The sequence below is a fragment of the Equus przewalskii genome, chromosome 14 (assembly GCF_037783145.1).
Source record: "Equus przewalskii isolate Varuska chromosome 14, EquPr2, whole genome shotgun sequence".
Classification (NCBI taxonomy): Eukaryota; Metazoa; Chordata; class Mammalia; order Perissodactyla; family Equidae; genus Equus; species Equus przewalskii.
In genome coordinates, this window is record NC_091844.1 from 18,402,451 (window position 1) to 18,428,699 (window position 26,249).

General features: G+C 42.9%; 1 protein-coding gene and 1 long non-coding RNA gene across 2 annotated transcripts in view; one reads left to right on the top strand and one right to left on the bottom strand.

Moving 5' to 3' along the window:
* Positions 1 to 285: 285 nt before the first annotated feature.
* MAT2A (methionine adenosyltransferase 2A) lies at positions 286 to 8,542 on the bottom strand. Its single transcript, XM_008515953.2, has 9 exons — positions 7,163 to 8,542; positions 5,011 to 5,088; positions 4,787 to 4,909; positions 3,940 to 4,052; positions 3,710 to 3,853; positions 3,295 to 3,513; positions 2,888 to 3,070; positions 2,603 to 2,736; positions 286 to 1,930 (listed from the first exon to the last, which is right to left on the bottom strand). The coding sequence occupies exons 1-9, from the start codon at positions 7,251 to 7,253 to the stop codon at positions 1,828 to 1,830; spliced, it is 1,188 nt and encodes a 395-aa protein (XP_008514175.1). The 5' UTR covers positions 7,254 to 8,542; the 3' UTR covers positions 286 to 1,827.
* LOC139075509 (uncharacterized) overlaps positions 6,352 to 26,249 on the top strand; it is a 57,225-nt gene continuing 37,327 nt past the window's right edge. Inside the window, exon 1 of the long non-coding RNA XR_011525942.1 lies at positions 6,352 to 6,425. This is a non-coding gene — a long non-coding RNA (uncharacterized lncRNA). The remainder of the gene's footprint in view (positions 6,426 to 26,249) is intronic.

The window sequence follows — 26,249 nt, forward strand, 5'->3', positions numbered from 1 at the left end:
TTTAAAACACTACTGGTGGTACAAGAGTGACTGCTGCAACAAGGAGACATGAATTTTGGCCATTGCATTGGCCAAAAAAGGCAATGCGAGACAGAGGTCAAATCATTAACTTTCTTCTTAGTGCTAAGGATAGGCTTTACAAACCTACTAAATGCCAGCAGTCAGGGTCTAAGGATTGAAGCGATTTCCCTGAATCATGGGTAGGACTGCAATTTTTCAGGGTTAAAGAGTATGCTCTCAGATCATATTCATAACCAAGACACTTTTAAAGAATAATGGACACAGTTAAGGTAGAACCTAGCATTTTATTTAGATCTTCATTAAACTGTTGGAATTGAGAACCAGACATACGTAATAAACCTCCAAAAATAGATCCTGAAAGGCACTTTCTGCTTAGGGCAAGCAGTCATGGAATAAGCATGTAAACAAGCTGGCTTCTCTGTACCACACCAGCCAAGTCAGCTTTCTCCATGGCCAGCCGCACCAGCTCTGCCCTCCCTTCTGTTAACACCAGCCAGACCCCCCGTAGGTCTAACCCAAGGTTTTTCTGTAGGACACCTTGGCCTACCTGGGAATGCTGGAAACATGTTATTAAAGGAATCATGGTGTTGAGGAAAAAAAAAAAAAAAAAAAAGAAGAAAAAAAAACTTTTAAAAGCTGCCATCTGAGGTGATGGCTTCTCTGTACTTACGCCATACCCCAGAATACAATAAATAAGCAATTAGAAAATGTTCAAGTATGAAGGGATTTCCTCCTCCCCGCCAAAAGCACTGCTCTCTGAAGGAAGCTGGTTTCTCTGTAGCTACACCAGCTGTTCAGAAAGCTCATTGGACCTGGTTTTGAAAATAAAACAAAGTTAAAACCCTAGGAGGAGTTATTGTGCAGTGTGGAATACTCAGTCTTTCTTATAAAGAAAAAAAAAAGTTATCTGGTACCAAAGTGTGCAACCTACAGACCCTCAGGTACTGCCCTGTGACTTCTCTGTATAACATCACAAGGGTGCCAAGTGCCTGTTATCTAGAGCTAGGAGTTGGTGGTTTGGCTAGTGCTGAACCCATGCATAGAATTGGTTTACTAAATAAAAACCTTATTACGTACGTCCTCCAAAAGACAGCTGAAAAGTGGAGAGATTTTGATTTGGTGCTGTTTTAAGAGATGGCAATTAAGAGCATAAGCACCAGGGAGATGGTTTAATGGTAACTGCCTTTTTTTTTCTTTTTAATGTCAGGCTAGAGCTCCAGCTGGAACTTGCGTTACATGCAAGAATGATTGGATAGGGAACACTCCCTGACAAAGAGCTACATAATTAGAAATGGATCAAGTTATAGGGAGGATAAGGGAAGGCTTCACATTCATAATAGAGCTCAAGACATTACAAATTCATGCTGACAGGGCTGTGGCATTGCCAGACAGAGGCTATAATGGAACTACAAGTACTTTACGTGCACATTACAAGGACATTTTTCAGCATTTGGTTGGGAAGTCAATGCAATTAGGATTTTAGAGGGTTGGGTGATAGGGCACAAAGGTTCAATTTCAAAGCATTATTTACTACAGTGTTGTTGGTTTGTTTCTAGGCAGTTACATGGATCACCTATGCTCACTAAATTCATTATAATGGTGAACAAAACACCTAGGGACAGAATAGCAAGCCCAACTTACAGTCCCCCACACAAGCTAAAATTCATGTCATTGACTAGAGTGACTGCAACTGATTGGGAGCTGAAAGAGGACAGGAAAATTTAGGAAGAAGGGCCCTTTCCCTCAGAGCTTGAAGGCTTCTCTGTAGCCTACGCCAACAAGTCTGGGGAAAAAAGGCTAACACTTTCAATATTTAAGCTTTTTGGGCACTTCCCATGGGAAGCTGTCCCTACCAAAGTGGCCATAGGCTGCAGTCCTCTGATAAATTGGCTTCTTCAGATCCAGATCCCTGGAATATACAAGTCCGTAACTTAATATGTAGCATTCAATTTAAATAAAGCAAAACAATCAGCAAGACTCATTTTCAAGAGTTCTGGCAAATGAGTTCAGTTCTCTGGGGTATGCTAGGAAAAAAGTTTGTGGCAAAAAATAATTTGTTACTTCCCTGGTGTCCAAACTCCTTGCACAGTCCTTATTAGTAACTATAGTTCTTGTTTTTCCGTCCCTGGCTCAACAAATATGAAAACTTGTCATTATTCTGAGAAATTTCAAGTATCAAAAGCTCATCTGAGATCATGGCATACTTACCCAGGTCCCATGCCCACACCCTAACACGGTTATTTTCTCTGTTACCAGCCTTGGACATTCCATTTATCTGTACTAATTTCTGTTAAGTAAACATCCTTAGGTAACATGAGCACAAAGCCCAATATAAGATGTGGACTTTCTAAAGTCGTTAGTCTAAGCCATGGAGCACTATAATTTTACGTTTTTCTTAATTTAAGCCTTCACTGCAGGAAATTTAAAGGATAACATCAACACCTTCTAGAAATTCAACTTCCCCACTGGATGAGTCTTTCTTCACACCTTCACCTTCTCAGATTTGAATATATCTCAAATATATATACACGCACCCACACCCTCATCATTTTTCACTAGCAACAGGCTTTACCATCTTTACCTGACAATGACCCCAGGGCGGAGGTCAAAATTCTTCTTCACAATCTCTAATAGCTCTCTCTCACTCTTCTGAGAGGTGCCATAATGGAAAATGGAGATAGACAATGGATGAGAAACTCCAATAGCATAAGAGACCTAAAAGGATTCAAATGTCATAAGAGTCAGTGATCAAAAGACACACACACTTGTGTAATACAGTGGTATAAAAAAAAAACGTAGATCACTACACTAAATGCCCTCCCATTTACATGCCTTTTAATCACTCTGGTTATATAAAAGTATATACCTGCACAAGAACCCTTCTGCACAGACCTCCTTTAACAAGGGATTTTGCCACCCAACGAGCAGCATAAGCAGCTGAACGGTCCACCTTGGTATAATCCTTTCCTGAAAAGGCACCTCCTCCATGAGCTCCCCAACCGCCATAAGTATCCACAATGATTTTCCGGCCAGTCAAACCAGCATCGCCCTGAAATTACAGGATTTTAGTCACTTTATGCCTAATCCTTTCAAATATGTAGTTCTAGATCACGTTTGTTAAATGTCTATTCTGTATCACTCAGCAAATATCCTCAGGAGATTCACATGTAGGCTTCAGAAAACCTAGAAAAAAGGTGAAAGTAGCCAAATTTCTGCAAGTAACCATCACAGAAGATGCAAAAAATAACCTCAATTGACACCGTAAGGCCTTACCTGAGGCCCACCAATAACAAATCTGCCACTTGGCTGTAGATGATAGATTGTATCCTCATCAAGATATTTTGCAGGTACAACGGCTTTGATGACTTTCTCCTTTAGGGCATCCCTCATCTCATCGATACAAACTTCTTCATCATGCTGAACAGATATAACAATTGTGTGGACTCTGATAGGAAGCACAGCACCTCGATCCTGCATATATTGCACAGTCACCTTGAAGGCAACACAGATCCATCAGTACAGTTAGTCTACTGAACAACAGCTCTGTTCTTGGTTCTTTACTCTAAGTTACAATATAACGAAAGACAAATGCTATTCATTCTTTTTTTAGTTAGCTTTATTTAAACAACTTTACTGATGTTCTGTGCCAATGTAACATGTGTAATCTAGCTTTATGATCATCACTTACTTGAGTTTTAGAATCTGGGCATAACCAAGGCAAAGTGCCATTGCGGCGCAGTTCAGCCAGTTTGGCATTGAGCTTATGTGCTAACACAATGGTTAAAGGCATACATTCCTCTGTTTCATCAGTGGCATAACCAAACATCAAACCCTAAAAAAGGAAAGGTCACCAATGTGATCAACTGAAGCGTCAGAATTTAGTCTTAGAAAAGATGCAAATAGCGTCTACTAAGATACCTGGTCTCCTGCACCAATGTCTTCCTCATTTCGGTCAAGATGAACACCTTGAGCAATATCTGGTGACTGTTGCTCCAAGGCTACTAGCACATTACAAGTCTTGTAGTCAAACCCTATAAATAAAACAATGTGCCTTGTTAAAAAAAAAAAAACACAAAAAAAAGGCCACACGGTCAGCCCCATGGCTGAGTGGTTAAGTTCACATGTTCCACTTCAGCAGCCTGGGGTTTGCTGGTTTGGATCCTAGGCGTGGACCTACACACTGCTCGTCAGGCCATGCTGTGGCAGCACCCCACAGAGAAGAACTAGAATGACTTACAACTAGGATACCCAACTATGTACTTGGACTTTGGGGAGGGGGAAAAAACAGGCCACAGGAATGCCTTCCATTTGCAACAATTATCTGGAATTCTAAACACCACTAAAGAAATAAAATACAACTACAGCTTAGTACTTTTAAAGAACGGAACAGGGGGCTGGCCCAGTGGCTGAGTGGTTGAGTTCATGCACTCCACTGCAGGCAGCCCAGTGTTTCGTTGGTTCGAATCCTGGGCGCGGATATGGCACTGCTCATCGAGCCACGCTGGGGCGGCGTCCCACATGCCACAGCTAGAAGGACCCACAACGAAGAATATACAGCTGTGTACCAGGGGGCTTTGGGGAGAAACAGGAAAAAATAAAATCTTAAAAAAAAAAAAACGGAATAGGACTGGAACAAAAGGATAGGGAAACTACACAACTGGAGTTAAAGATTAGCAGTAACAATGTAGAAGACAGAGCTAGAGAGGGTTGAAGAGAACATCTGAAAAAAGGAGGAGCTTAAAAAATCCAACTCATTAAAACACACCTTTGGAAGAATCATCATATCCAATGTGTTTTATGGTTTCACGAACCACTTTCTGGTAGTCAACAGCAGCTCTGGACGTAATTTCCCCAGCAAGAAGGATCATTCCAGTTTTAGCAACAGTTTCTAATAAGAGAGAGATTTACACTCAAATGTCACTTTTATAAAGTAGTTTTCATGATGTTACCTTTTCATCAGTTGATAAGCAAGCTGTATTCTGAACCTACCACAAGCCACTTTGGCATCAGGGTCCTGTTGAAGGTGGGCATCAAGGACAGCATCACTGATCTGGTCACAAATCTTATCTGGAAAAAAAAATTCTTGGCTCAATTTCTTTAACTTACTGTTACTCTAACACCAATTTAACTATTTTCAAGTGTACAATTCAGTGGCATTCCAAGTATGGAGATCTTAACTGCTGTCTAATTAAAGCACTGCTTTACCAGAAGCCATTTGCCTGAAGAATAAATGCTGTATACAGTACTACATGTTACTTGAAAACTTAACACCATGGTCTTAATATAGCTGTACCACCAAACTTACCAATTCTATCTGCTAGAACTCCCCGCATGTTTAATATATTTTAACTCATTATGATATGCACTTTACACCTTACAAGGACTTCAGTCCCATCTCTAAAGTCTTTCAGACATTTTGAAAAATTAAGTTCCCAGGCAAAACAATTTCCACTGTTAAACAGAACAGCGACATAATTGAGATCAAGTGAAAGTAGAAATAAAGTGGTTCATTTCCAAATCTAGAAGTAAAGCAACGAAACATTTAGCTTTACAGTATTTCCAAAGACAGTAACACGTTTATTCCAAAAATTTAAAGTATGCATTATAAATCTAACCACCAGAAGAGTAAACTGTTTGTCTTGTTATCAATTTCTCCCTGATCCTAAAGAACACCAATTAGGGCAACGAGAAATGATGTCAATTAAAGAGTTAAACAATGAAAGTAAGAATACCTTACGAACAACAGGCATAAAAGAGGAATCATTTGATTTTGTTTTAAGACTAGCCCAGGAACAGGAGCTGAATGAACAGACTGGGATATGCCCAAAATGCATTCTGAATCCTTGTTGATTTTCTCATCACTATATTGTCGTCTATTAAAAATTGGGAGAGGAACAGAAATAACCCCCCAAATGTCACTTTCCTGAATTTTCTATAACCATCCAAAACAAAGCAAAATATGTTGCAGTCAAGTCAGAAGCTCAAGACAGTCTACAAACTGTTATAAAAGCTTGTGACTTAAATGATTAAAAAGGTGGGTCAAACACGTGCGATGCTCTCAACATTGGGGGGGGGGGGGACCCAGTCGAACCAAAAAAAAAAACCCCACACCACAGCAGAATACCTCTAGGTTGCTTGTGGGATTTCATCACAGGCACGGTAGACTTACTAGAGAGAAATGGATGCTTCGCCCATCAGACTAAATAACTATGTCATGGTGGTCATCCTAAGAAAGGGCAGAGGCAGTCTAGCAAAATCGTGATCTTCACTAGGTGACGTCTGCAGGCTGAGATTCAAAGTTCCTTGAAATAGCTTCTCCCGTTCACGTGTAAATCGATCCCCATAATGGCGGACCAGTGGACAAAGCCCGGAGGAGGAACGGTGAAGGCAAACCTTGCCTAACGGTAAGCCCCAGCCTTTAAAAGGAAACCCAACGCAACGGCGGCTTACACTTAATTCATGCTTCCTAGCCTTCTCCCGCATGGCCCAAATAAGGCAGGCCTTCTCCGACGCGCGCTATATTTAGTTGGAGGCTGTCACCTTGAAGACGGGGCCGCAGACCGCCTAAGGGCACGTCCGTATTCCGCAGCGTGTAGTAACGACCCACGCCAAGGAATTCATGGGAACCAGGCGGCCCGAGGCGCGGGCCCGGCTCCGCAGACCCGTGCGCTCCCGGGCCCGCCGGCTCCCCCGCGCACGGCCTCCACATGCGGCAAGCACGTGGTTGCGGCCGCAATGCGGGGCGCGCGCTCCCGACGGCCGGCCGCGAGCACGCGGGGCGGGTCGCCCACTCGAGGGTTTCCAGCCGGCAGGGCGGAGAGGAGGAAACAGTGCCCTCCCCGGGTAGAGCACTGGCTGCCGCAGCCCCCGCCCTTCTCATTTCTGGAATCTTCCGCATGCCGAGGCGCGCGGCCGGATGGGAGGGGACGAGAGGAGAAGGCGGGGGTAGCGGCGGCCACGCGCTCGGCACCGGCGGCGCCACGAGGAAGGCGCGCAGCCGCCGCTCTTCCCACCGCCCGCCGGGCGAGGGCAACCAGCGGGATGTGATGGGCACCGCCGCTCGCAGGTCCCGGCCGGCCGGCCAGCCCCAGCGCGGCCCGACGCCCCGCCCCACGCGTCGCTCCAGGCCCCGTCACCTCACCTGGGTGGCCTTCCCCCACGGACTCTGAGGTGAAGAGGAACGTGCCCTCCTCGATGAATCCCTCGTGGAAGCCGTTGAGCTGCCCGTTCATGGTGGTGTTGGTGACAGTGGCGGGGAGCGAAAGCGGCGCTGAAGAGAGAAGCGAGCGGCGAGGAGACGACTGCGAAATGCGCAAGCTGAAGACGACGTCCTATTCAGCTCGGGCGGGCGGCGCGGAGCGAACGAGGCGGCGGGCTCTGCGGCCCAGCATTTATATACAGCGCCAGCGCGCGCCCGGCTCGGGCCCCGCCCCTCGGCGCCGCGCGCCAATGCGCCATTCGCGCGAGCGGAGAGGGCGGTGCTTTGAGGGGAGCGCGGGCTGAACCACTCTGGCAGGCAGGGGGAGGGAGCGGAGGTAACGCGCCCCTCCTGCGAATATGTAGCTATCTCAAGCAGTTAGAACAAGGGGTAAGTGGAAACGCAAGGATACTGGGTCGTGGTACCCTTCTGTGCTGAAGGTGGAGGGTAAGCGACAAGGGTTTTGTGGGCCTCCCCCCCTGTGCTGTGACATGGCACCTCCTTTCCGACCGTTGGCCAGGTTATCTGGCCGCGAGATCGCGTCCCCCAGCGGCGGTGGCGGGAATCGGCGAAGGTTTTGTCCTCTGACTCTTCCCGAGGGTCTTTCCGGCCGCCCCGCCTTTAGATGCTCGAGTGACGGGGAGCCAGTGGCCTTCAGCCATGTGAAAGTGGCCATCTTGGCTGGTCAGCGTCCGATTCTTCGCACGGCTGTATTCATCCCCGCGCTGCGCGCTGCTGGCGGCTGGAAGTCCTGAGGGGGGCCGCCTGGTTGCTAGTAATGTCTTGGTTCATGCCTCTGTGGTGAAAATGGCCGCAGAGCAAGATAAGGAGAGTTCTGTCATCCATTTAAACGACAGCTGTCCTCCTTTCACCCCCAGCGCTAACGTTTGTGAGAGAGGCCCTTCTCCCTTGCTGACACCGCAGTGGAGGCCGCGCTCCGGCTCCTTCAGCTCCGGCCTTTTCTCTGTCCAAGAAAGGAGGCCGCTCGCAAGGCTGACCTTGCACTTGCTGACTTTCCCATGTCTTTGAGGAAAAACCAAAAATCGTTGTTTAGAGTGTCATTTTCATCTTCTGTTCAAGAGACTGTTGAATGTTTTTCTTCGGAGGAGGGGAACCCTATTTAGCCCTTGTATGTGATTAAGCAGATCTCTTGACAGGGTGAAATGGTCTGTTTCATGAAGCTTTCCCTTTAACATGTCCACTTGCGTTTGTCTCAGTTTTGCCCATTAAAGGAATTATACGGAGAGAAGGAAAAAGAACAAAACTTGAGCCAAGAAGGAGTAGGGAGTCAGGAACCGATTTCATGGAGTCCCCGCGTGGAAGGAGCCCACACGTGGAAAGGAGGGCGGGGGTCACTTCCTCTCGTACTGAGGCTGCGACTCGGTGCAGGTCTGGCAGGGGCTGCTGCTGTCCCGGAGGCCCCGAGCGCATTAACATCGGGTTTAATGATGTTAGTAGAGAACGCCTGCTCTTAGGATAGGATGCACCGTGCCCTGGGGAGATGAATGCGACCCCTTGTAGCAGCCTTCAGCTGCCTCTCGCTCGTAGAATTAGGTAGATTCTGAACAACAGTCCTCTCCGCGGTCTGCGGGAGGAATGGTGGGAGTCTGCCAATTAGGAAGCAATGGAAGCACTTGGGCTGTGCTAGGGGCTTTGACAAAGAAGGTAAAGAAAGAGCTCATCTCTAGACTTCATGACGGCATTCATGGTCACTCCGAGCAGGCAGCTAGAAAAGGTTAGATCACAAAAGAGACAATATATGTTATTTTTATTTATTGGTGTTTGTTTCAAACTAACTTAATGGAAAAATAACTGTATAAGACTAGTTCATAATTTTTTGTGTGTTTTAGTGGATTTCACCTTTTTTTTTTTAAGCAGAATGCCAGTTTACTAACTCACAATGACTAATAAAATTGCCAACTGGAACAAATTGCGTGTGTAGGCTGGTCAGTGCATTATCTCCTAGCAGAAAACTCTATATGGGAAGCCAGAATATAATTAGAAGGTTATTTGATTAATATGGAGTCAGAACAAGGGGATTAGTTAAATTCAACGATTAGCTCTTTAAACCCTGATACCCCTATGCTACCAACTCCACAGTGACGCTGTTCCTGCCAAGGAGATTAGAATCAGCTGTTCATAATTGCTTACCTACTTCTCTTTCTTGCCCAGAGTACGTGTAATGTAGTAGTTAAGAGTAAGGGTTTTGGAGTCAAACCTCTGCCACTTATTAACAGTTTTGAGCAAACAACTTAACCTGTCTACACTTCAGTGTCTTCAGTCTGTAGAACTGGGATAATAACAGTACTATCATAAGATTGCTTCAAGGATTAAATGAAATCGTCCAAGTAAAGTCTTTAGCACAGTATCTAGCACATAATGGCTATTTTTTTTAATGTTAGCTGGAACAAATAACCCTTTAGTGGCTTCCACTTGCTGTTAGGGTAAAGACTAAAATCCCTACACACCCTTAAAGGCCTGCGTGTGATTTGGCTGCTACGTCTTCAACCTCATCTTGTGCCACTTTCTCCTTTCTGTCTTCTACTTTGGATTTCTTTTAATTAGTAACAGTTAAATTTATTGATTGATTAGTATCAAAACAAAGCAGGACACATTTTCATTGATTGTATATTTTTCTCATTGTCTTTTCCTCCCACAAATATTTATGAGTACCTCGTCAGGGCTGGTGCTCTGACAGTCCTGGTCTCTGCCCACCTGGAGCTCTAAATGGGGGAGATTCCGGACTAACTCCTCCTCATCCCTCCCACCCCAGCTCAGCTGCCGCTTCCTGTATGAAACCTCTACCTACACAGACTTCTCACAGGGTCCTGTGTTTTCCTATGTGGCACTAAGTGCTGTTTGAAATTACAGATGTGATGATTATTCGATGAATGTCTCAACTCCCAATTAGGTTTGTAAGCTCCGTGAGAATGAGAAGGTGGTCTGTTTTGTTCACGCTTTGTTGCTGACTGCCTGACACACAGAAGGCGCTTAAGAATGTTTGAGGAGAGGGAGAGAGAAGACAGGGAGAAAGAGAAGGAGACAAAAGGAAAAAATGAATAAATATAAGGGATGGCAGAAGGAAGTGGGGAAATGAGAAACCCTGGGGATCATGTAAAATAATGCAGAGAGCTACTGCTTTGTTTTAGTCACAAGCATAATTAATAAATTTGAGAGCTCTTTACTAACAGGGAAGCTCATTGCCATCCTGTTCTGAGAGGAATGAGATTTCTGATTCCGCATATTAGTGCCTTAAGGGTAAAATAAACCAGGAGAAGTTATTGGTTTATTTCATGTTTAACATTAATGAGCTTTGTTGAATGTGAAATCTAAAGCACATAGAAAAAGTCTAATCACTGCCTAAAGGCTCCAGGTTTCTCAACCCAGAGAATGTTAATGTGGCAGTAGTCCTACGAAAGGGGCAAGGTTGGGATTAGATAAACTGGGTTTGTGACTCAGGCAGCAAGTATAACTCCAGGTCTTATCAGTCTGCCACTCAAGGAGAGAGTTCCAGTTAAGTAAGAAAAAGTATTTGCAGTGCAAGAAGCTGTTGATTTGGCAAGAGAAAAGAGGAAGATGATACTAGGTATTATCAAAGAGCAATAGGGAAGATGTGGAGATGTTGAGAAGAAAGCTTCTAGGCTGTGAGTCTTGAGTACCTTCTACGTCATGACAGGCCAAGAAGAAAGAAATCTAGGCCAGATATCTCCAAAATTGTGCCAGTCCTTTAGGGCCAAAGCTCAGACATCTCAGATGGCCTCAGAAGCAAGCTAACTCTAGTGGGATCTGAAAGAAGTAGTATGTGAACCCCTCATTTTTAGGCTTCTTGTAATTTGTTTTTGTTTCTCTGGTTTTTTTCTACTGATACTTTAGTCTTTTGACAGTCTCGAAGTAGTGAGGGATGGAAGAATGCATAGGGTACAATGAAGAAGATACTGAAGGAGACAATAGTATAATGATGACAATATCTATGATTTATTATGACAGGCACTGTTCTAATATCTATGCCTCACAACAATTCTAATGAGGCAGGTACTGTTTCTCTTCCTGTTTTACAAACGAACAAACATGTAATTCTCCCAGGTCAAATCAGAAGTGGAGCTGGGACTTGAGCTTGGGTCTGATCTCTAAATTCATGCTCCTTGTTACAAGTCAAACAACAAATACTTCACACTCCCTGAGGTAATTAATGGTAAGATTTGGTTTGTATCATTCTATACTTTTTTCTGTGAAGATGCATCCGCGCACACACACACACACACTCACTCACTCACACATTTTAACTGAAACATGGATTTTTCTCTTAACAATTTTCATGGTCATTTCTCCCGGACACTGTGTAGAGATATAAATCATTCTATTTCTCTCTCTCTCTCTTTTTCATATCGTGGTAAAAGAAGTATAACTTAAAATTTACCGTTTTAACCATTTTTAAGTATACGGTTTTGTGGCATTAAGTACTTTGACATTGTTATACCAAATCATTTCTTTTAATAACAGTCAAATATACTTAGTATGACTCTGCCATACAGTTCACTCAGTTGTTGCCTTATTGGTTGACGTTCAAGTTGTTTCTCATTTTTGCCCTATACACAATGCTGATGAACCTAACATCTTTATACATATACTTTTGTGAACCAATGTTTTTATTTTTGTGGAAAAGACGTCCCAAAGTGGGATTGCTGAGACAAAGATTATGTACACTTTTACATATTAGTAGTTATAACCAGATTACTTTCCAAATGGTTGTCAAACTCACATTCCTACCAGTAGGGTATGAGAATATCATTTCCAACTCTCTCACCGATGCTGAGTGTTATCACTCTTTTTGATTTTTGTCAGTATGACAAATGAAAAATCCAGAAGCCACAAAGGAAGAGATTGATAGATTTAACTACATAAAAATGAAAAATTACTGTATAAGTAAAATCCAAAACAAACAAATGGGAGAAAACATTTGCAGCACATGACAGACAAAGGGTTTGTACCAATTGCTAAGAAAATGACAAACAGCCCAATGAAAACCGGGAAAAAGAATGTAAGTGAGTAATTCACCAAGAAGCAAAGGCAAATTGTTGATAAACATATGAAACGATGCTCAACCTCATTAATAGGGAAATGAATTAATTCATTTGTATGGTGAATTTTGGAAAAACAAAAGTGCATAGAGGAGGGGAGACTAGAAGGAAGAATCTAGATAATAGGATGCTCCATCTCTAGTTTCCCCCTTAGTTTGGCCTCTGATAGAGCTTTCAGGATTCTGATGATGCTTTCCAAAATTTCTAATGGCGCCATTCATGGAGGTGTACAGTGTCCAAGCACTAGGATTCAAATGTCTCTCCTACCCAAGTATGGATGGAGTTCTCATGATTGAACCAAGTCTACCTGTGGCCAAAGATTACTATCAGCACTCAGGGACTCCTGTAAGATTTACTCTCACCATTTCTGTTGCTGCTTAGTTCAGCCACTTGGCCATTGTCTAGAGCCATGGCTATTCCCTTGAATCATCAGTATCTTTGTTGGGACAGGTTGAGATTGTTTTTGCTATCGTGTAGACTTACCACATGCCATCCTCAGTTTTCATCTGAAGGCAGGTGCCATTCCCCATAGACAACATATCATTTGGAGACTTACCTCTTTAGACCCCACCCTAACACTTCAAGAAGACACATACCCACCTCTTAAGACTGGTTGCAGTTTAGGTTTGCCCTGAACTCAGGGCTGAATCTGCCCTAGATGATTGCCGGCTTTGTCCTACTGGTATACCTGCTTGCTTTTGCTTCTATCTCCAGTTTTTTTTGCTTGGTACCTGGGCCTCCTGACCTACCTTTTCATCTCTGACTCTTTTTCTCCCTTTTTTGGGCTCAGTGTGTTTGGACTAACCTCTCACTAACTGATACTGGATTTGGCTTTGGGATCCTTCTTTTGTAAACTGCCTCCACAGGAAGCCAAAGGAAGATTCTGCCCCATGCCCCTGGGTAAATGAGGATGTTGGGGTAGAAGTAGGAAGGAACTCCTGTATCCTTTATCTTGCCCAACTCTGCTCTGTGAGAGGACACAGCTGTCCCCAGGATGAAGAATGCTGACTTGGTGGGGCACTTGGGAGCACCAAGCCCTGTCCTCAGTGGTGTTGCCTTCACAATTCTCAGAGACCTGACATGCCTGCCAAGTATTTTGCCATACTCTGAGAACTTTTCAGTCCTTCAGGCTACTCAGTCTCCAGGAAGCCTGAGTAGTTGGTGTTCTTACGTTATCATTTGACTGAGAAGGGAATCCATGAAGGCAAATATAAGAGATTTTGGTTTTACTGCACTCTGTGATTAAAGGCCTAGCAGAGGAAGAGTATAAACCAGGCCATGGTCAGGATCAACTGAGGCTGAGATCTTCTCAGCTGCTGGGGAGCAGAGTTCTAGTCTTTGCCCCCTAACTTGATCTGGAGTGATGTTACCCTTTATGTGCAGTCTCAGAGGGTTCATGGCACCTATCACAAGGAAGAAGGTGGTCTAACAGAGTGATCACCAGTATGTCCTACTGGAATGATCCTCTCTATGGGTTCCTACATTGATACCCTCTTTCCAGGCTTCCAGCTGGATTGGAAGCATCAACCTAACTCTCATGGATTAGGTTATATGCAGATTAGAACTGGCAGGACCTGTTTTTGGAGTCCCTTGACAACCGCAACAGCTAGGATTCAGAGTATTGGGCAACCTTTCTCAAGTATGTAATTCAGAGGAAGTGTTGTGGTTTCAGCTCTGGCTGCACGTTAAATCAGCTGATGACTGGACCTCACCCTAGACTTATTAAGTTAGAATCCCTGAGTTTGGGATAGGCCATAGGTATGTTTTAAAAGCAACCCAGGTGATTCTAATGAACAACCAGGATTGAAAACTGTTGGGCTAGCTAATTGTTGGTTTAATCAGTGGTAATAACCCTACGCCTTCAAGAGGCCTGCAAGATCCATGTTATATGTGTGATAAAAGTGTCATCCTTCAAGACCATGGACACCTTCGCCAGAAGCAGTGGGTTCTCAAACTTTAATATGCATACAGATCACGTGGGGATCTCATTAAAATATGCATTTTAGCAAGAGTCCACAATTCTGATTAGGTGGTGCTGGTCCTGCTGGACTAAGGACCACACGTTGAGTTGCAAGGATCTTAGACTAGGAGTCTGCAAACTGGCATAGGGTACCCGTGGGACTACATGAAGCTTTCCAAGGTCCGTCCAGACATTCATAGTTTTAATTGAATAAATTTCCAGATCCCTAACTTCCATATGGACTATTTTCTAGAACTGATCTGCCTGAGAATGGGCCTGAGATGGAAAAGTAGGTTCTCATCCCCCATTCTCCTTTCATAGTGGCCCTTCTCTTAAGTATATTAGAGCAGGGAAGACCTCTCACCCAGCAGAATCTCACTCTGGGGTGCTAAACAAAGGAACACACTAAAATATTGGTGTAGGTATTGAGAAAATGAATAATTCTGATGACTGACAAATCTTTTTGCAAGTTAAATCTTGTCTAATCCTTTGTTTTCTACACAATTGGATGACTTAATGGCATTGTTAGCTGACAGATCGTTAAGCATAATTTTGGATGCTAGATCACTATGAGCTTTTTGTTTGTTTGTTGTTGGGTTTTTGTTTGGGCGTTTAACTCAAACAGAATTAAAAATATTTAGTAAAATTGTTCTAACAAAACTTCTTCCATAACAATCTACTTATTTATATGAACAAGTTTACTCAGTGCTTACATTTATAAAAATGAAAAATAGGATTAAAATCAATAATGAGCTCTTTGTAACAATGAGTAATATTCTTCCATGGATTTTTAAACTAATTGGGAAAAACGTGCATGTCATAACACACACGAACATATATGCTTATGTGTTTGTCCTTTTTGATTGATAATTATAAAAAATTATAATATATTTGTTATTTTGATCAACTGTGTACTGATTATTGTATTGATAAATCAAGCCAAAGAAAATTTTGCTAACTCTTAGACTTTTTTTTTTCTGCTTTTTCTCCCCAAATCCCTTCAGTACATAGTGGTATATTTTTTTTAGTTGTGAGTCCATCTAGTTGTGTCTTGCGGGACGCAACCTCAACCTGGCCTAATTAGCGGTGCCATGTCTGCGCTCAGGATCTGAACCAGCGAAACCCGGGGCCGCCAAAGTGGAACACGCAAACTTAACCACTTGGCCACGGGGCTGGCCCCTAGAGACTTATAATAAACATTTTAAAATATTTCAATTTACTTGCATATTTTGGTACAAAGTAGGTGATAGGGTGATCAATAAAAGGCTTTCAAGATAAAATATACATTATTTATGTATAAATTTTGTTGGGGAAGTAAGTTGGAGTTCATAGAAAAAAAAGAACAATACAAATTATCTATTAAAGAAGAATTTGTTCATATATTTTTAACTTTACTTTTTTTTGTTCATTTATTTTGAAAATGATGGTATTAAATCTCTGTAGTATTTAGATTTCATTGGATATATTTAAGAGCGATGGTTTATTATTTTTTAAATGCCAATATTTACAATATACTGAAAAGTACAACCTTTTCAACTATACTATCTGTAATGAAAAACTTTGGATGTCCATTTAAAAATGTACTGGTAGCACATAATTTCTTACAATTATTTTTGGAGTAAAATGCCACAAAAATTTGAAGACCACCTACCTAGACCCTTTGAGAAGAGAGGGTACCCCAAGAATTCTGCCTCAGATTATTCAAAAATGTCTTTCTTTGAGTTTCTGTAAAAGTGATTGTAAAAAAGACAACCCAGGATGGTCCAGGCGGAAACTTCATGTGAGCCAGGTCTAGGTAGCATGTGGAAATATTATCAAAAGTCTGATCACTCTCTAGTCCAAAATACTTTGTCGATGCTATTAATCAGATATTTTGCAGGGGTTCTCCAACCTTGGCAGTATTGACATTTTGTACTGGATAATTCTTTGTTGTGGGGAGCTGTTCTGTGCATTATAGAATATGTTCCTGTGTCCCTGGCCTCTACTCATTAGATGCCAGTAGCACCCTTCCCCCACCCCTACAAGCTGTGACAACTGTAAATGTGATCCCCAATTGAGAATCACTGAGCTATTGGAAATATTGCAGGGTTATTGTTAATGCAGAAGTTCTTAAGTCAGGGTCCAAATTGCCCATACCCTGTCTGGAAGGCAGCTTTGCTTTCGTTCCCTTTGAGGATTGGAATGAGGTTGTAAGTCCCTAAAAGGCTTACAGGATGAAGCCCACAGCCCTGCAGAGTATAAGGCCCCTGTCTATGGTCTACTCCAGACTTGAGTCTGGTTCTGACAGGGAATAGTCCCACTTGGCTGGGCTTATGGACACTGGATGTGGGAGCACCATGGGCAAAGAGGGGTGGTGAGCAGATCTGAGGCTGGCCACTGTCCTCACTGCCTGGAGGCAAAGCTATAGGTAGTGGTGAGATGGCCTCCCGGCAGGAGAATCAAGAACAGCAGCTAAGCATACTTATCTGATCTAATTGAGCCTAAGCACCATCCAGGAACACAGGAAGTGTGTGTGGCCCCTTACCTTTATTCTAGGGGCAAGACATATCTGCTCTCCTTGCAGTTGGTCCTGGACTTTGACAGGAAGTGGACCTTGCTGGACAAGTACCTGCTGGATAAAATTGCTCAAGACCTGCAAATTCACTACCTGTGGATAGAGCCACAGGTAAATGCCAGCTCCCCATGGCTCGGTGGCTCATAACCTTTTTTTTGGTCTGAAGAAAGCTATGGATCTCTCCTTAGAAACATGTACCACACATACTCACACACACGTAATTGTATATATAATTTCTGAAGCTCAACCATATACTACAAACTAAGAATCCTTTCTAGTATCTCTTATAAACTTAAATTCACATTCCCTTGTATCCTGCAGTCCCACCTCTGGCAATCTATTCTAAAGAAATATTAGCATTCAGGGCCAGCCTGGTGATGTAGTGGCTGTTTGTGCCCTCTGCTTTGGCAGCACTGGTGTTCGCCAGTTTGGATCTCGAGTGTGGACCTAGCACCACTTATCAAGCCGTGCCGTGGCGGCATCCCACATATAAAATAGAGGAAGATTGGCACAGATGTTAGCTCAAGGTAAATCTTCCTCAAAAAAAAAAAAGAAATATTAGCATTAAATGTGTAAATATGTGTGTGTGTGTTTATATCAGCATTATTTATAATAGCAAAAATATAGAAATGGCTTAAATGAATACTAACAGGGAAATTGAAAAATTATGGTACTTAATTCACAATGGACCATTATGCAGCTATTAAAGAGAATGAGGTGGAACTATATCTACAGATTGAACATAGGTCCATGATATTCTGCTATACAAAAAAACATGTTGCAACAATATAGAATATCATCTTATTTTTTAAAAAATTATTACATATCTGTAAGTACAAATACATATAATAAATAAATGTAATTCATAGAATAAATCCTAGGAGCCTAAACACCAAACTTTACAGTGACTACCTCTGTGGGGTAGGATTAACGGTTTTCCTGTATTCATGCCTGTGTTATTTGAAATTGTAAAAACTTGCAAGAACTATTTCTGTAAGTTCAAAAGACAAAAACGATTAGGGGCCAGCCGGGTGGCCAAGTGGTTAAGTTCACATGCTTCGCCTTGGTGGCCCAGGGTTTCGCAGGTTTGGATCCTGGGCACGGACACGGCACCGCTCATCAGGCCATGCTGAGGCAGCGTCCCACATGCCACAACTAGAAGGACCCACAACTAAAAATATACAACTATGTACTGGGGAGCTTTGGGGAGAAAAAGGAAAAAAAATAAAATCTTTAAAAAACAAAAAAGATTAATAGCAACAAAAGTGGATTATCTCCAGGGTGTGGAGTGTGGTAGATGAACAGGCTTCAGCGTAGTTGGCTCCCCCAGGTAGAGTAGGCATTTTCCGTGGAGCATCTCCCATGGGAAGCTCCCAAATAACAGTTGACCTGCTTCTGAGGTGCCAGCACCACTGCAGAGCCCTCTGTGAAAAGAACAGCTCTCTCATGCTCCATTGTGTTGATTCTTATGAAATCATTTGTCCCCAGAGAGACCACAGAATTTTAATTTTTTTAAATATAGAAACTTTACAAGATAGCCTATATAGACTTCTCTCTCACACACACACACACATACACACACATGCACACACACATGCACATACACTCTGGAGACTGCCCACAGTCCCAGCCTAAGTTACAGTGTTCTGAGATACCCTATACCAGAATATTTATCTACTCCAGCGTACACTGGCCTAGGCATTCCTTTGTATTAAGAATTTTACTTGGAGATTGGACTACATTCATGGTATCTGGACTGTGGCTCGGCCTTGAGAACCATCTCTTATAAACTACCCCATGGGTAGCCCTTGCAGGTATGGCTTGTGTGTACAGACTCTGTGCTCTCCTTGGACTCCTGCCCATGCCAGGCCCACCGCTGACACCAACGACACTGTCAGGTCTGACCCTCTCCCTTTGCCTCCTGCCATGCTTCCATCCTGAAGTTCCCTCAGACACACTTGGGAGCACAGGAAGTGAGGGAATTGGGTGTGTTGAAGACTCTAGTATAACATTCAGTGTTTGCTCTTATTCTAAGCAAGCAAATCATCAAAGACAATTTTTAATAGTAAATGTATCCCATGTGGGTTTTCCTCTTGGGAACCAAACAATGAATACAGATATCCCTTCCTCTTCACCGTTATTTCCTTAAGATTATTTTTTATATATAAAAGTAATAAAGTACATTAAAGAAAGTTTGGAGGAATAGAATTAAGAGTCCAGAAATAAACCCACACATCTATGGTCAATTGATTTTTGACCAAGGTGCCAAGACCATTCAGTGGTGGAAAGAACAGTGTTTTCAACAAATTGTGCTAGGACAACTAGATAGCCACAGGCAAAAGAATGAAATCGGACCCCTGCCTCACACCATACACAAAAATCAGCTCAAAATAGATCAAATAAATGTAAGTGCTAAAACTACACAACTAGAAGAAAACATAGAAGTAAGTCTTCACTATCTTGGACTAGACAAGAGTTGCTTAGATATGACACCAAAAGCACAAGCACCTAAAATAAAAAGAGATAAATTGGATTTCATCAAAATCAAAAACTTTTCTGCATTAAAAAAACTATCAATAAGGTGAAAAGAAAACCCACAGAATGGGAGAAATATTTATAAATCATATATCTGACAAGGTCTAGTATACAGTATACATAGGGAACTCTTACAACTCAACAATAAAAAGACAAGAAACCTAATTTTAAAATGGGCAAAGAATTTGAATAGACATTTTTCCAAAAAAGATATGCAAATGTCCAATAAGCTCATGAAAAGATGCTCAACATCATTAGTCATTAGAAAAAAGCAAATCAAAACCACAATGAGATAACATTTCACACCCACTAGCATGGCTATAATAAAATAGATGGACAATAACAAGTGTTGATGAGGATGTGGAGAAATTGGAATCCTCATACACCGCTGTGGGAATGTAAAATGGTGCAGCTGCTATGGAAAACACTGGTAATTTCTCAAAAAGTTAAACATACAGTTACCATATGACCCAGCAATTCCACTCCTAGGTATATACCTGAGAGAGTTGAAACATGTATTCACACAAAAACTTGACCACAAATGTTCATAGCACGTTTTCTATAATAGCCAAAAGGTAGAAACAAACCAAATATCTATCAACAGATGAATGGATAAGCAAAATGTGGTATATCCACACAGTGAATAGTATTTGACCATAAAAAGGAATGAAGTACTGATATATACAACATGGACAAACCTTGAAAACATTGTGCTAAGTGAAACCAGTCAATAACAAAGGACCCCATATTATATGATTCCATTTATATGAAATGTCCAGGATAGGCAAATCTATAGAGACAGAAAGTAGATTAGTGGTGGCTTGGTGCTGAAAGCAGAATGGAATGATTACTAATGGGTATGGGGTTTCTTTTTAGGGTGACGTTCGCACAACGCGTAGAGAGTGGTCAGATGGTTGGGCCAAGCACCAGTATACAGAAAGCTCCAAGAATAGGCCCTTATTTTCAAGAGCCACGCAATCCTCTTCGACTGACTGAGGCTCATACTTGGATGATGGTGAAATGCGTGGAATTCTGTCAATCTATTAACTTCTGTGGGAGACTATAGTTCAAACACTCAGACTCATTAATTTTAACACTGTAGAGGCGGAGGATATAAACAGTCTACAAGAAACACAAATGGCTAATAGACATCTAAAAGGTATTCAACTTTACTCATAAAGAGATGCTTTGCAAAACAAAAACATTCCATTTGTCATCTATCAGATTGGCAAACAAATAAAAGTTTGGTAATGCTCAGTATTCACAAGTTTATGGGAAAATGGGCACCCTCATACACTGGTCCTGGGAGTGTAAACAGATTCAACTCTTCTGCAGGGCAGTTTAGCAATGTCTATCAACATGTTGAATGCTTGTCCTTGTTGACTCAGCAATTCTACTGCTAGGAATTTGCCCTAGGGAGATACTGGCAAAATCATGTCCAAGGATGTTCACTCCAACATTGTAATAACAACAAACTGGAAAGCATTTAGATATTCATCAGCAGTGGATCAGTTAAACGCATCCGTGTAATGGAAAAGTATGCAGTCATTAAAACACGAGGTAGAACTGTATATGCCGACATGGAAAGATCTTCCAAAATTGTTTTGTTTAAAAACAAAAACAAGAACAAAAATAATGTGCACAGCAATATAATCTCATTTGTGTTAAACTTAAAAAACAGATGTACAGGTATATTCAGACTTTTTTTCAGGAAGGATACATAAGAAGTGATGATAACTTTTGGAGAGTGGCACTGGGGGTTGGAGGGAGGAAAAGATAACTTGTGCTTTTTATTTGATGCTTTTCTATAATATTTTTTTTAAAGATTGGCACCGGAGCTAACAACTGTTGCCAATGTTAGTTTTTTTTCTTCCCAAATCCCTCCAGTACATAGTTGTATATTGTTTTTAGTTGTGGGTCCTTCTAGTTGTGGCATGTGGGACGCCGCCTCAGCGTGGCTTGACAAGCGGTGCCACGTCTGTGCTCAGGATCCGAACCAGCAAACCCCGGGCCACCGAAGTGGAACGAATGAACTTAACCACTCGGCCATGGGGCCAGCCCCTAATATTTGATTTTTTAAAGTTCCATGTAAATGTAACCCTTTTCTTAAAATAAATAGTTTAAAAGCAGACAGGAATGTGGAGGGATAAAGAAGACAGAGACGAGGGATCCCTTAGATGGGAGACTACGGTTTATCTTGACACAGGACAACCCTGTTTTAGCTGAATTAATAAAAGTGTTGTGACCAGATTATTTGGGATTTTGGAAGACCATGAGGGCAGCAGCCTGGAGGAGGGAGGGGAGATGTGAGACCAGAGTCAGGGGGACTGGTCAGAAGGTTTTTGCAATAGAACACGTCTCAAATTTAGGAGGTGTTAATGGGGATGGAGGGACAGCCCCAGACAGGAGAGTTATCAATAAGGGAAATTGACAGCCTTGGTGCCTGATTAGACGAGAATGGGAGGCCCAGTGACCTGCCTTGGGCTGCTAAGCGGATGGCAATGCTGCCTAAGAAAACACTCGGAAGGAGAAGGTTAGAGACCAGAAGAAGGTGGGGAAGAAAATAGTGAGTTCAGTTTTGAACATGTTGAGTTGAAGAATGTGTTGAATTTGATCGTTTTGAGTAGACATATAGGTATGGAGCTCAGAGAATTCTGAGCTGCAGGTGGAACGATTCAGATCAGGTGGTAGTCAAAACTGAGTATAAGCAAATCGTGTAGACCAAAAAAGAGACTCAGTTCAAGGTGGCACTCTAGAGATCACTTACGCTTAAGTGTTGGTAGAGGAAGAGGAACCCGAAGTGAGGCTGGGGTGTGATCAGAGCCATGAGAGGGAAACAGGAGGAAGTGGGTCACGGACGGCTGCTCTCTGGTCCTGGCTAGACACCGTGGCTGATTTGTTAAGCTACCCCTCACTAGTGCCAATTCTTTTGCTTTTGCCACATCTGCCCAGTAAAATCCCAGCCCTGGATTTTCTGTTTATGCTCCTGAAAAAGGCCATCCAACCAATGACACTGGCCCCACTCCACATTAATAGTTTATACCCCCGCTGGGCTTTCTCTGTACCACCCATCAATTTATTTTTACTTCCTTGGTTGGCTCTGGCTCTCCCAGTTATTCTAAATTATCACCGTGTTCACGTCTCACATCTCACTTCCACTCTCATCTTGGTTGCCTATCTTGTCTTCCTATTTCAGGGACCCAACGAGATCCTCAGGGGTGAGTGCCTTTAACATCTCAGCCCTCTCTGCATAAATGTATGTAAAACACTATTTACCTTCTTTTCCAAGTATTTAGCCTCTGAGGATGAAGTTCAGCTCCTGTTTAGCTCTAGAGTCCCTGTGGGAGGCCTCGCTGACCCTGCTCTATCTCTGAGCTCCTTTTTCTATCTTTATTGCTGTAACACACAGTACATATTTGTCTATCGTGGCATTTACCATGCTGAACTAAAGTCATCTCACTGTCTGTCTCCTTCAATTAACTTGATCCTATGCATGATATTTTTTCCCCCTAAGTTCTTGATATATAACATCCAAGTAGAAAAATGCACATGTTGTAAATGTATAGCTCATAGAATTTTCAAAACTGGACATACTCATGCAGTCAGCACCTAGATGAAGAAACCAAACATTACAGCTCCCTAGAACCCTCCTTGTACTCTTACATTCTCTATCTCCCTCCCCAGGGAACCACTATCCAGTCTTTCAACAACAAAGGTTAGTTTGGGCTGTTTTTGTAAAATAAAAAAATAGACCAACAATAGTGTGTACTCTTTAGTGTCTGGCTTTTTTGATGAACGTCACATTCATGAGAGTCATCCATGTTGTCGCATGCAGTTGTAGATAGTTCATTTCTGTTGCTGTATAATATTCTACCGTGTGAATAGGCCACAATTTATTGATCCATTCAAGTATGATGACGAGCTGCTGCATTTGGGGCTATTGAAAATAGCAGGCACTGTGTTTTATTCATCTTTATATCTCCAGCATTTCACACACACCTAGCATAATGGCTTGTGTATAAACAGGTGAGAGAACTTAAGCAGTACTTTTCCACTGTATTCTTGGATGGTCATATAATACCTGAAATATTAGATTCAGTCCTGGGTACCATGTTTAAAATGTTAAGAAAGAGTCATTAATAACTTGAGTTGTCCATAGAGGGCAACCATGGTGGTGTGTCTGGAAGCCATACAGTATCAGGTATGGTGGAAGGCACCGAAGACATTTATTATGGAAGTGAAACAAAGGGGATCAGATATGGACCAGATTGCTTTTGAAGACAGCACTGGGCCAATGGCTAAAATATTCGGAGGAAGCAACTTTCTGCCCAATAATAACCATGATACTGGCTCATATTTAGAGAGCACTTACCATACACCAGGCTCTGGCATGGGCTCAGTACCTGGTATCCATTAGTTCAATACGAGAATGACTCTTTTAGTGATGAGACTTGAACACGAGCTGCCTGGTGAAACTGTGATCACTTCATGGCTGCAGAAACTGATGATGGTGAGCCCTGGGAAGTTACATTTATAGACTCATGGTTTGTCTGAAAAGCCTTCCTCTGACTTGGCTCCCTGCCCTGCTCCCATCCTAATAGAACTGCCTTCCTTTCCTGAGAGCGGCCTACTGCTCCGTCCCCCTGGGTCCCATCACAGCAAGCAAATTATAAAGTGTTTCTGTCAGGAGCTTCCTTCCACTCTAGGCCCGCCTGTCCTGGCCAGGCCCCTCTCCTCTTCACCCCAGGATGCGCTCTCCTTCTGATGACTCAAAACTTTCACCTGCATGGATGATAACTTTGGCTGCGGCAGTGGCCACAGTAGGCCTGACCCTTCGGGCAGCCAAGGGTTATCCTAAAGTTTGTTTGGGACAAAAAGTGTGAGGTAGGAGCAATGAAATTTAGAAAGTGCCTGGAAAAATAGCTGGAGAACTCCTTCTCTAGATGTATCCATCCAATTTAGCCCTCAGAAAGAAAAAAAGCCCCGACAAATACATCTGGGTTGCTGAATGCAAAAGGCATTTGTTAGGAGAAGCAAACTGCTGTCATTCTCACAGGATACGCTGTGCTGCTGGCCCCAGGACAAGATGCTTTATCTCGCCATTGGCGCCTGAGGCCAAGGCCTGGCAGCTGCAGAATCACCAAAAAGACAGTGGCCTGAGTGAGACAAGCAGGCGTTGTGAGGTGCTGGCGGCTGTGTCCCCACCTCTGTCCGCCCTCCCTCTCAATTTCTCTGCTCCATTCCCTGCCCCAGAACTCTGCTCTCGCCTCACTCTTGTTTCTTCTGAATCCTTTATCATTATTATTATTATTATTTTTTGGAAAGGGCCTAGAGGGAGTCCAAGATTTAGGAAAGTGGACAACATATGGGCAGATCCCAGAGGCCTCATTCTCCCCGACTCCAGCCGCCATAATCCTTGTCTTCTATTTCTTCTCCTCTGCTGGACAAAGCCAAACACAGAATAACAGTGTTAACAGGATAAATATCAGCAGTCTTGACCTTTCTCTCTGGGTCCTGGAGTCTCCCTGACTCCCAAGCTCCGACTTGCTGGTGCTTAAAGTGGATTAGCACTTCCCGTAGGCTGCGGGGCCCTGCGCTCGGGCTGGATGGGAATCAAAATAGAGATTACCTTATTTGACTTAAAAAAATTTCCACTTGAAAGATAGAATCCCCCAGAGAAAGACAGTGGGGCTTACACATATACAACTTTAAATTGGATTTTAAAAATAGTGTGCCAGCTGTTTGCTAGGTCGTGCTTTAGGTTCTCGTCCTTGATCAACGTTGGATCCATTTGGGAAAGGAGGCCAAGAGGGGACAGAGGGACTGCCAAGGCCACAGGATCCTGGATGCCTGGGGACTTTCCCAGGAGTCCTGGCAGTTGTTGCCATGGGCTTTAGAAACCCTCCGAGCCCTGGCACCAAGGTCTGCATCTCACCCGGAGAAATGACAGAGCTCAAACCACCTCCCCGAGACCTCACCTCGTCCCTGAACTGCCTTTTCTAGGCCAAGGTCTGAAAAAAGAGAAATGAAGGACTGTTCTCAGCTGGAAGGGTCTTTCACACTTTTTGTCACTAAATATTTATTTTACTTCTTTGTATCACCTTCAAATGATGCACACAGTGGCCATCTGCCCAGAACTCTCACCCCCCTCCTCTATTCCTGCCTGACTGCCCTTCATCTCTCAGGTTTCAGCCAGGAGGTCACTTTCTAAGGGAAACATAAAGGGCAGCCAAATGTGGTGCTTAAGAACACCAGTATGCCCAGGTTTGAATCCCGGCTCAGCACTTCCTAGCTGTGTGATCTTGGGCTAGTCACTTAACCCCTCTGTGCCTCAGGTTCCTCATCTGTAAAATGGGGATGATGAGAGCACCTATCTTCTTAGGGTTGCTGTGAGGATTCAGTGAGTTGATATACGGTGTACAGAATGTGTAAAGTGCTTAGAACACGGCCTGGCACACGGTAAGCATCTACTCATGTTACTCTCTAAAGTACATCTCCCAAGCTCAGTTGCCTGGGGCTGCCCTTTACTCCTTTATCCTCCTGTGCTACTGTGCAGCACCTGTCCTCGTTTATCTTCACTGCTTCATTATCTGTCTTCTCCACAAGGGCAGGAACCACGTCGGTCTTGCTCTCCACTGTCCAATCCTCACAACCTAAACAGTGTCCAGCTCATGAGATACTCAAGAAATGTTTGTTGGCTACAATAATAAAGGAAATGTAAAAAAGAAGAAATGCTAAATGACAGATGTGATCCAGAAAACAGAGAAACTTGGGGCTCTGGGTCGTTTTTCCCCATCTATATTTGCTCTGTATATATACTTGGCCTTTTCATTTTGTTTGTCTGACTGCTAAACAAAGAGAGAGTTGATGAGTTTCAAGTTCCGGGATTATGAGGATAAGGCT

What these genes read in the sequence shown, in the direction of transcription:
- MAT2A (XM_008515953.2), bottom strand. Translation starts at nt 7,253, where the DNA reads ATGAACGGGCAGCTCAACGGCTTCCACGAGGGATTCATCGAGGAGGGC. An exon ending in GCAGAAGGGTTCTTGTGCAG is followed by an intron (nt 2,737 to 2,887) that starts GTATATACTTTT and finishes GAATCCTTTTAG; the next exon opens with GTCTCTTATGCTATTGGAGT. An exon ending in CGCCCTGGGGTCATTGTCAG is followed by an intron (nt 1,931 to 2,602) that starts GTAAAGATGGTA and finishes TGTATATTCCAG; the next exon opens with GGATCTGGATCTGAAGAAGC.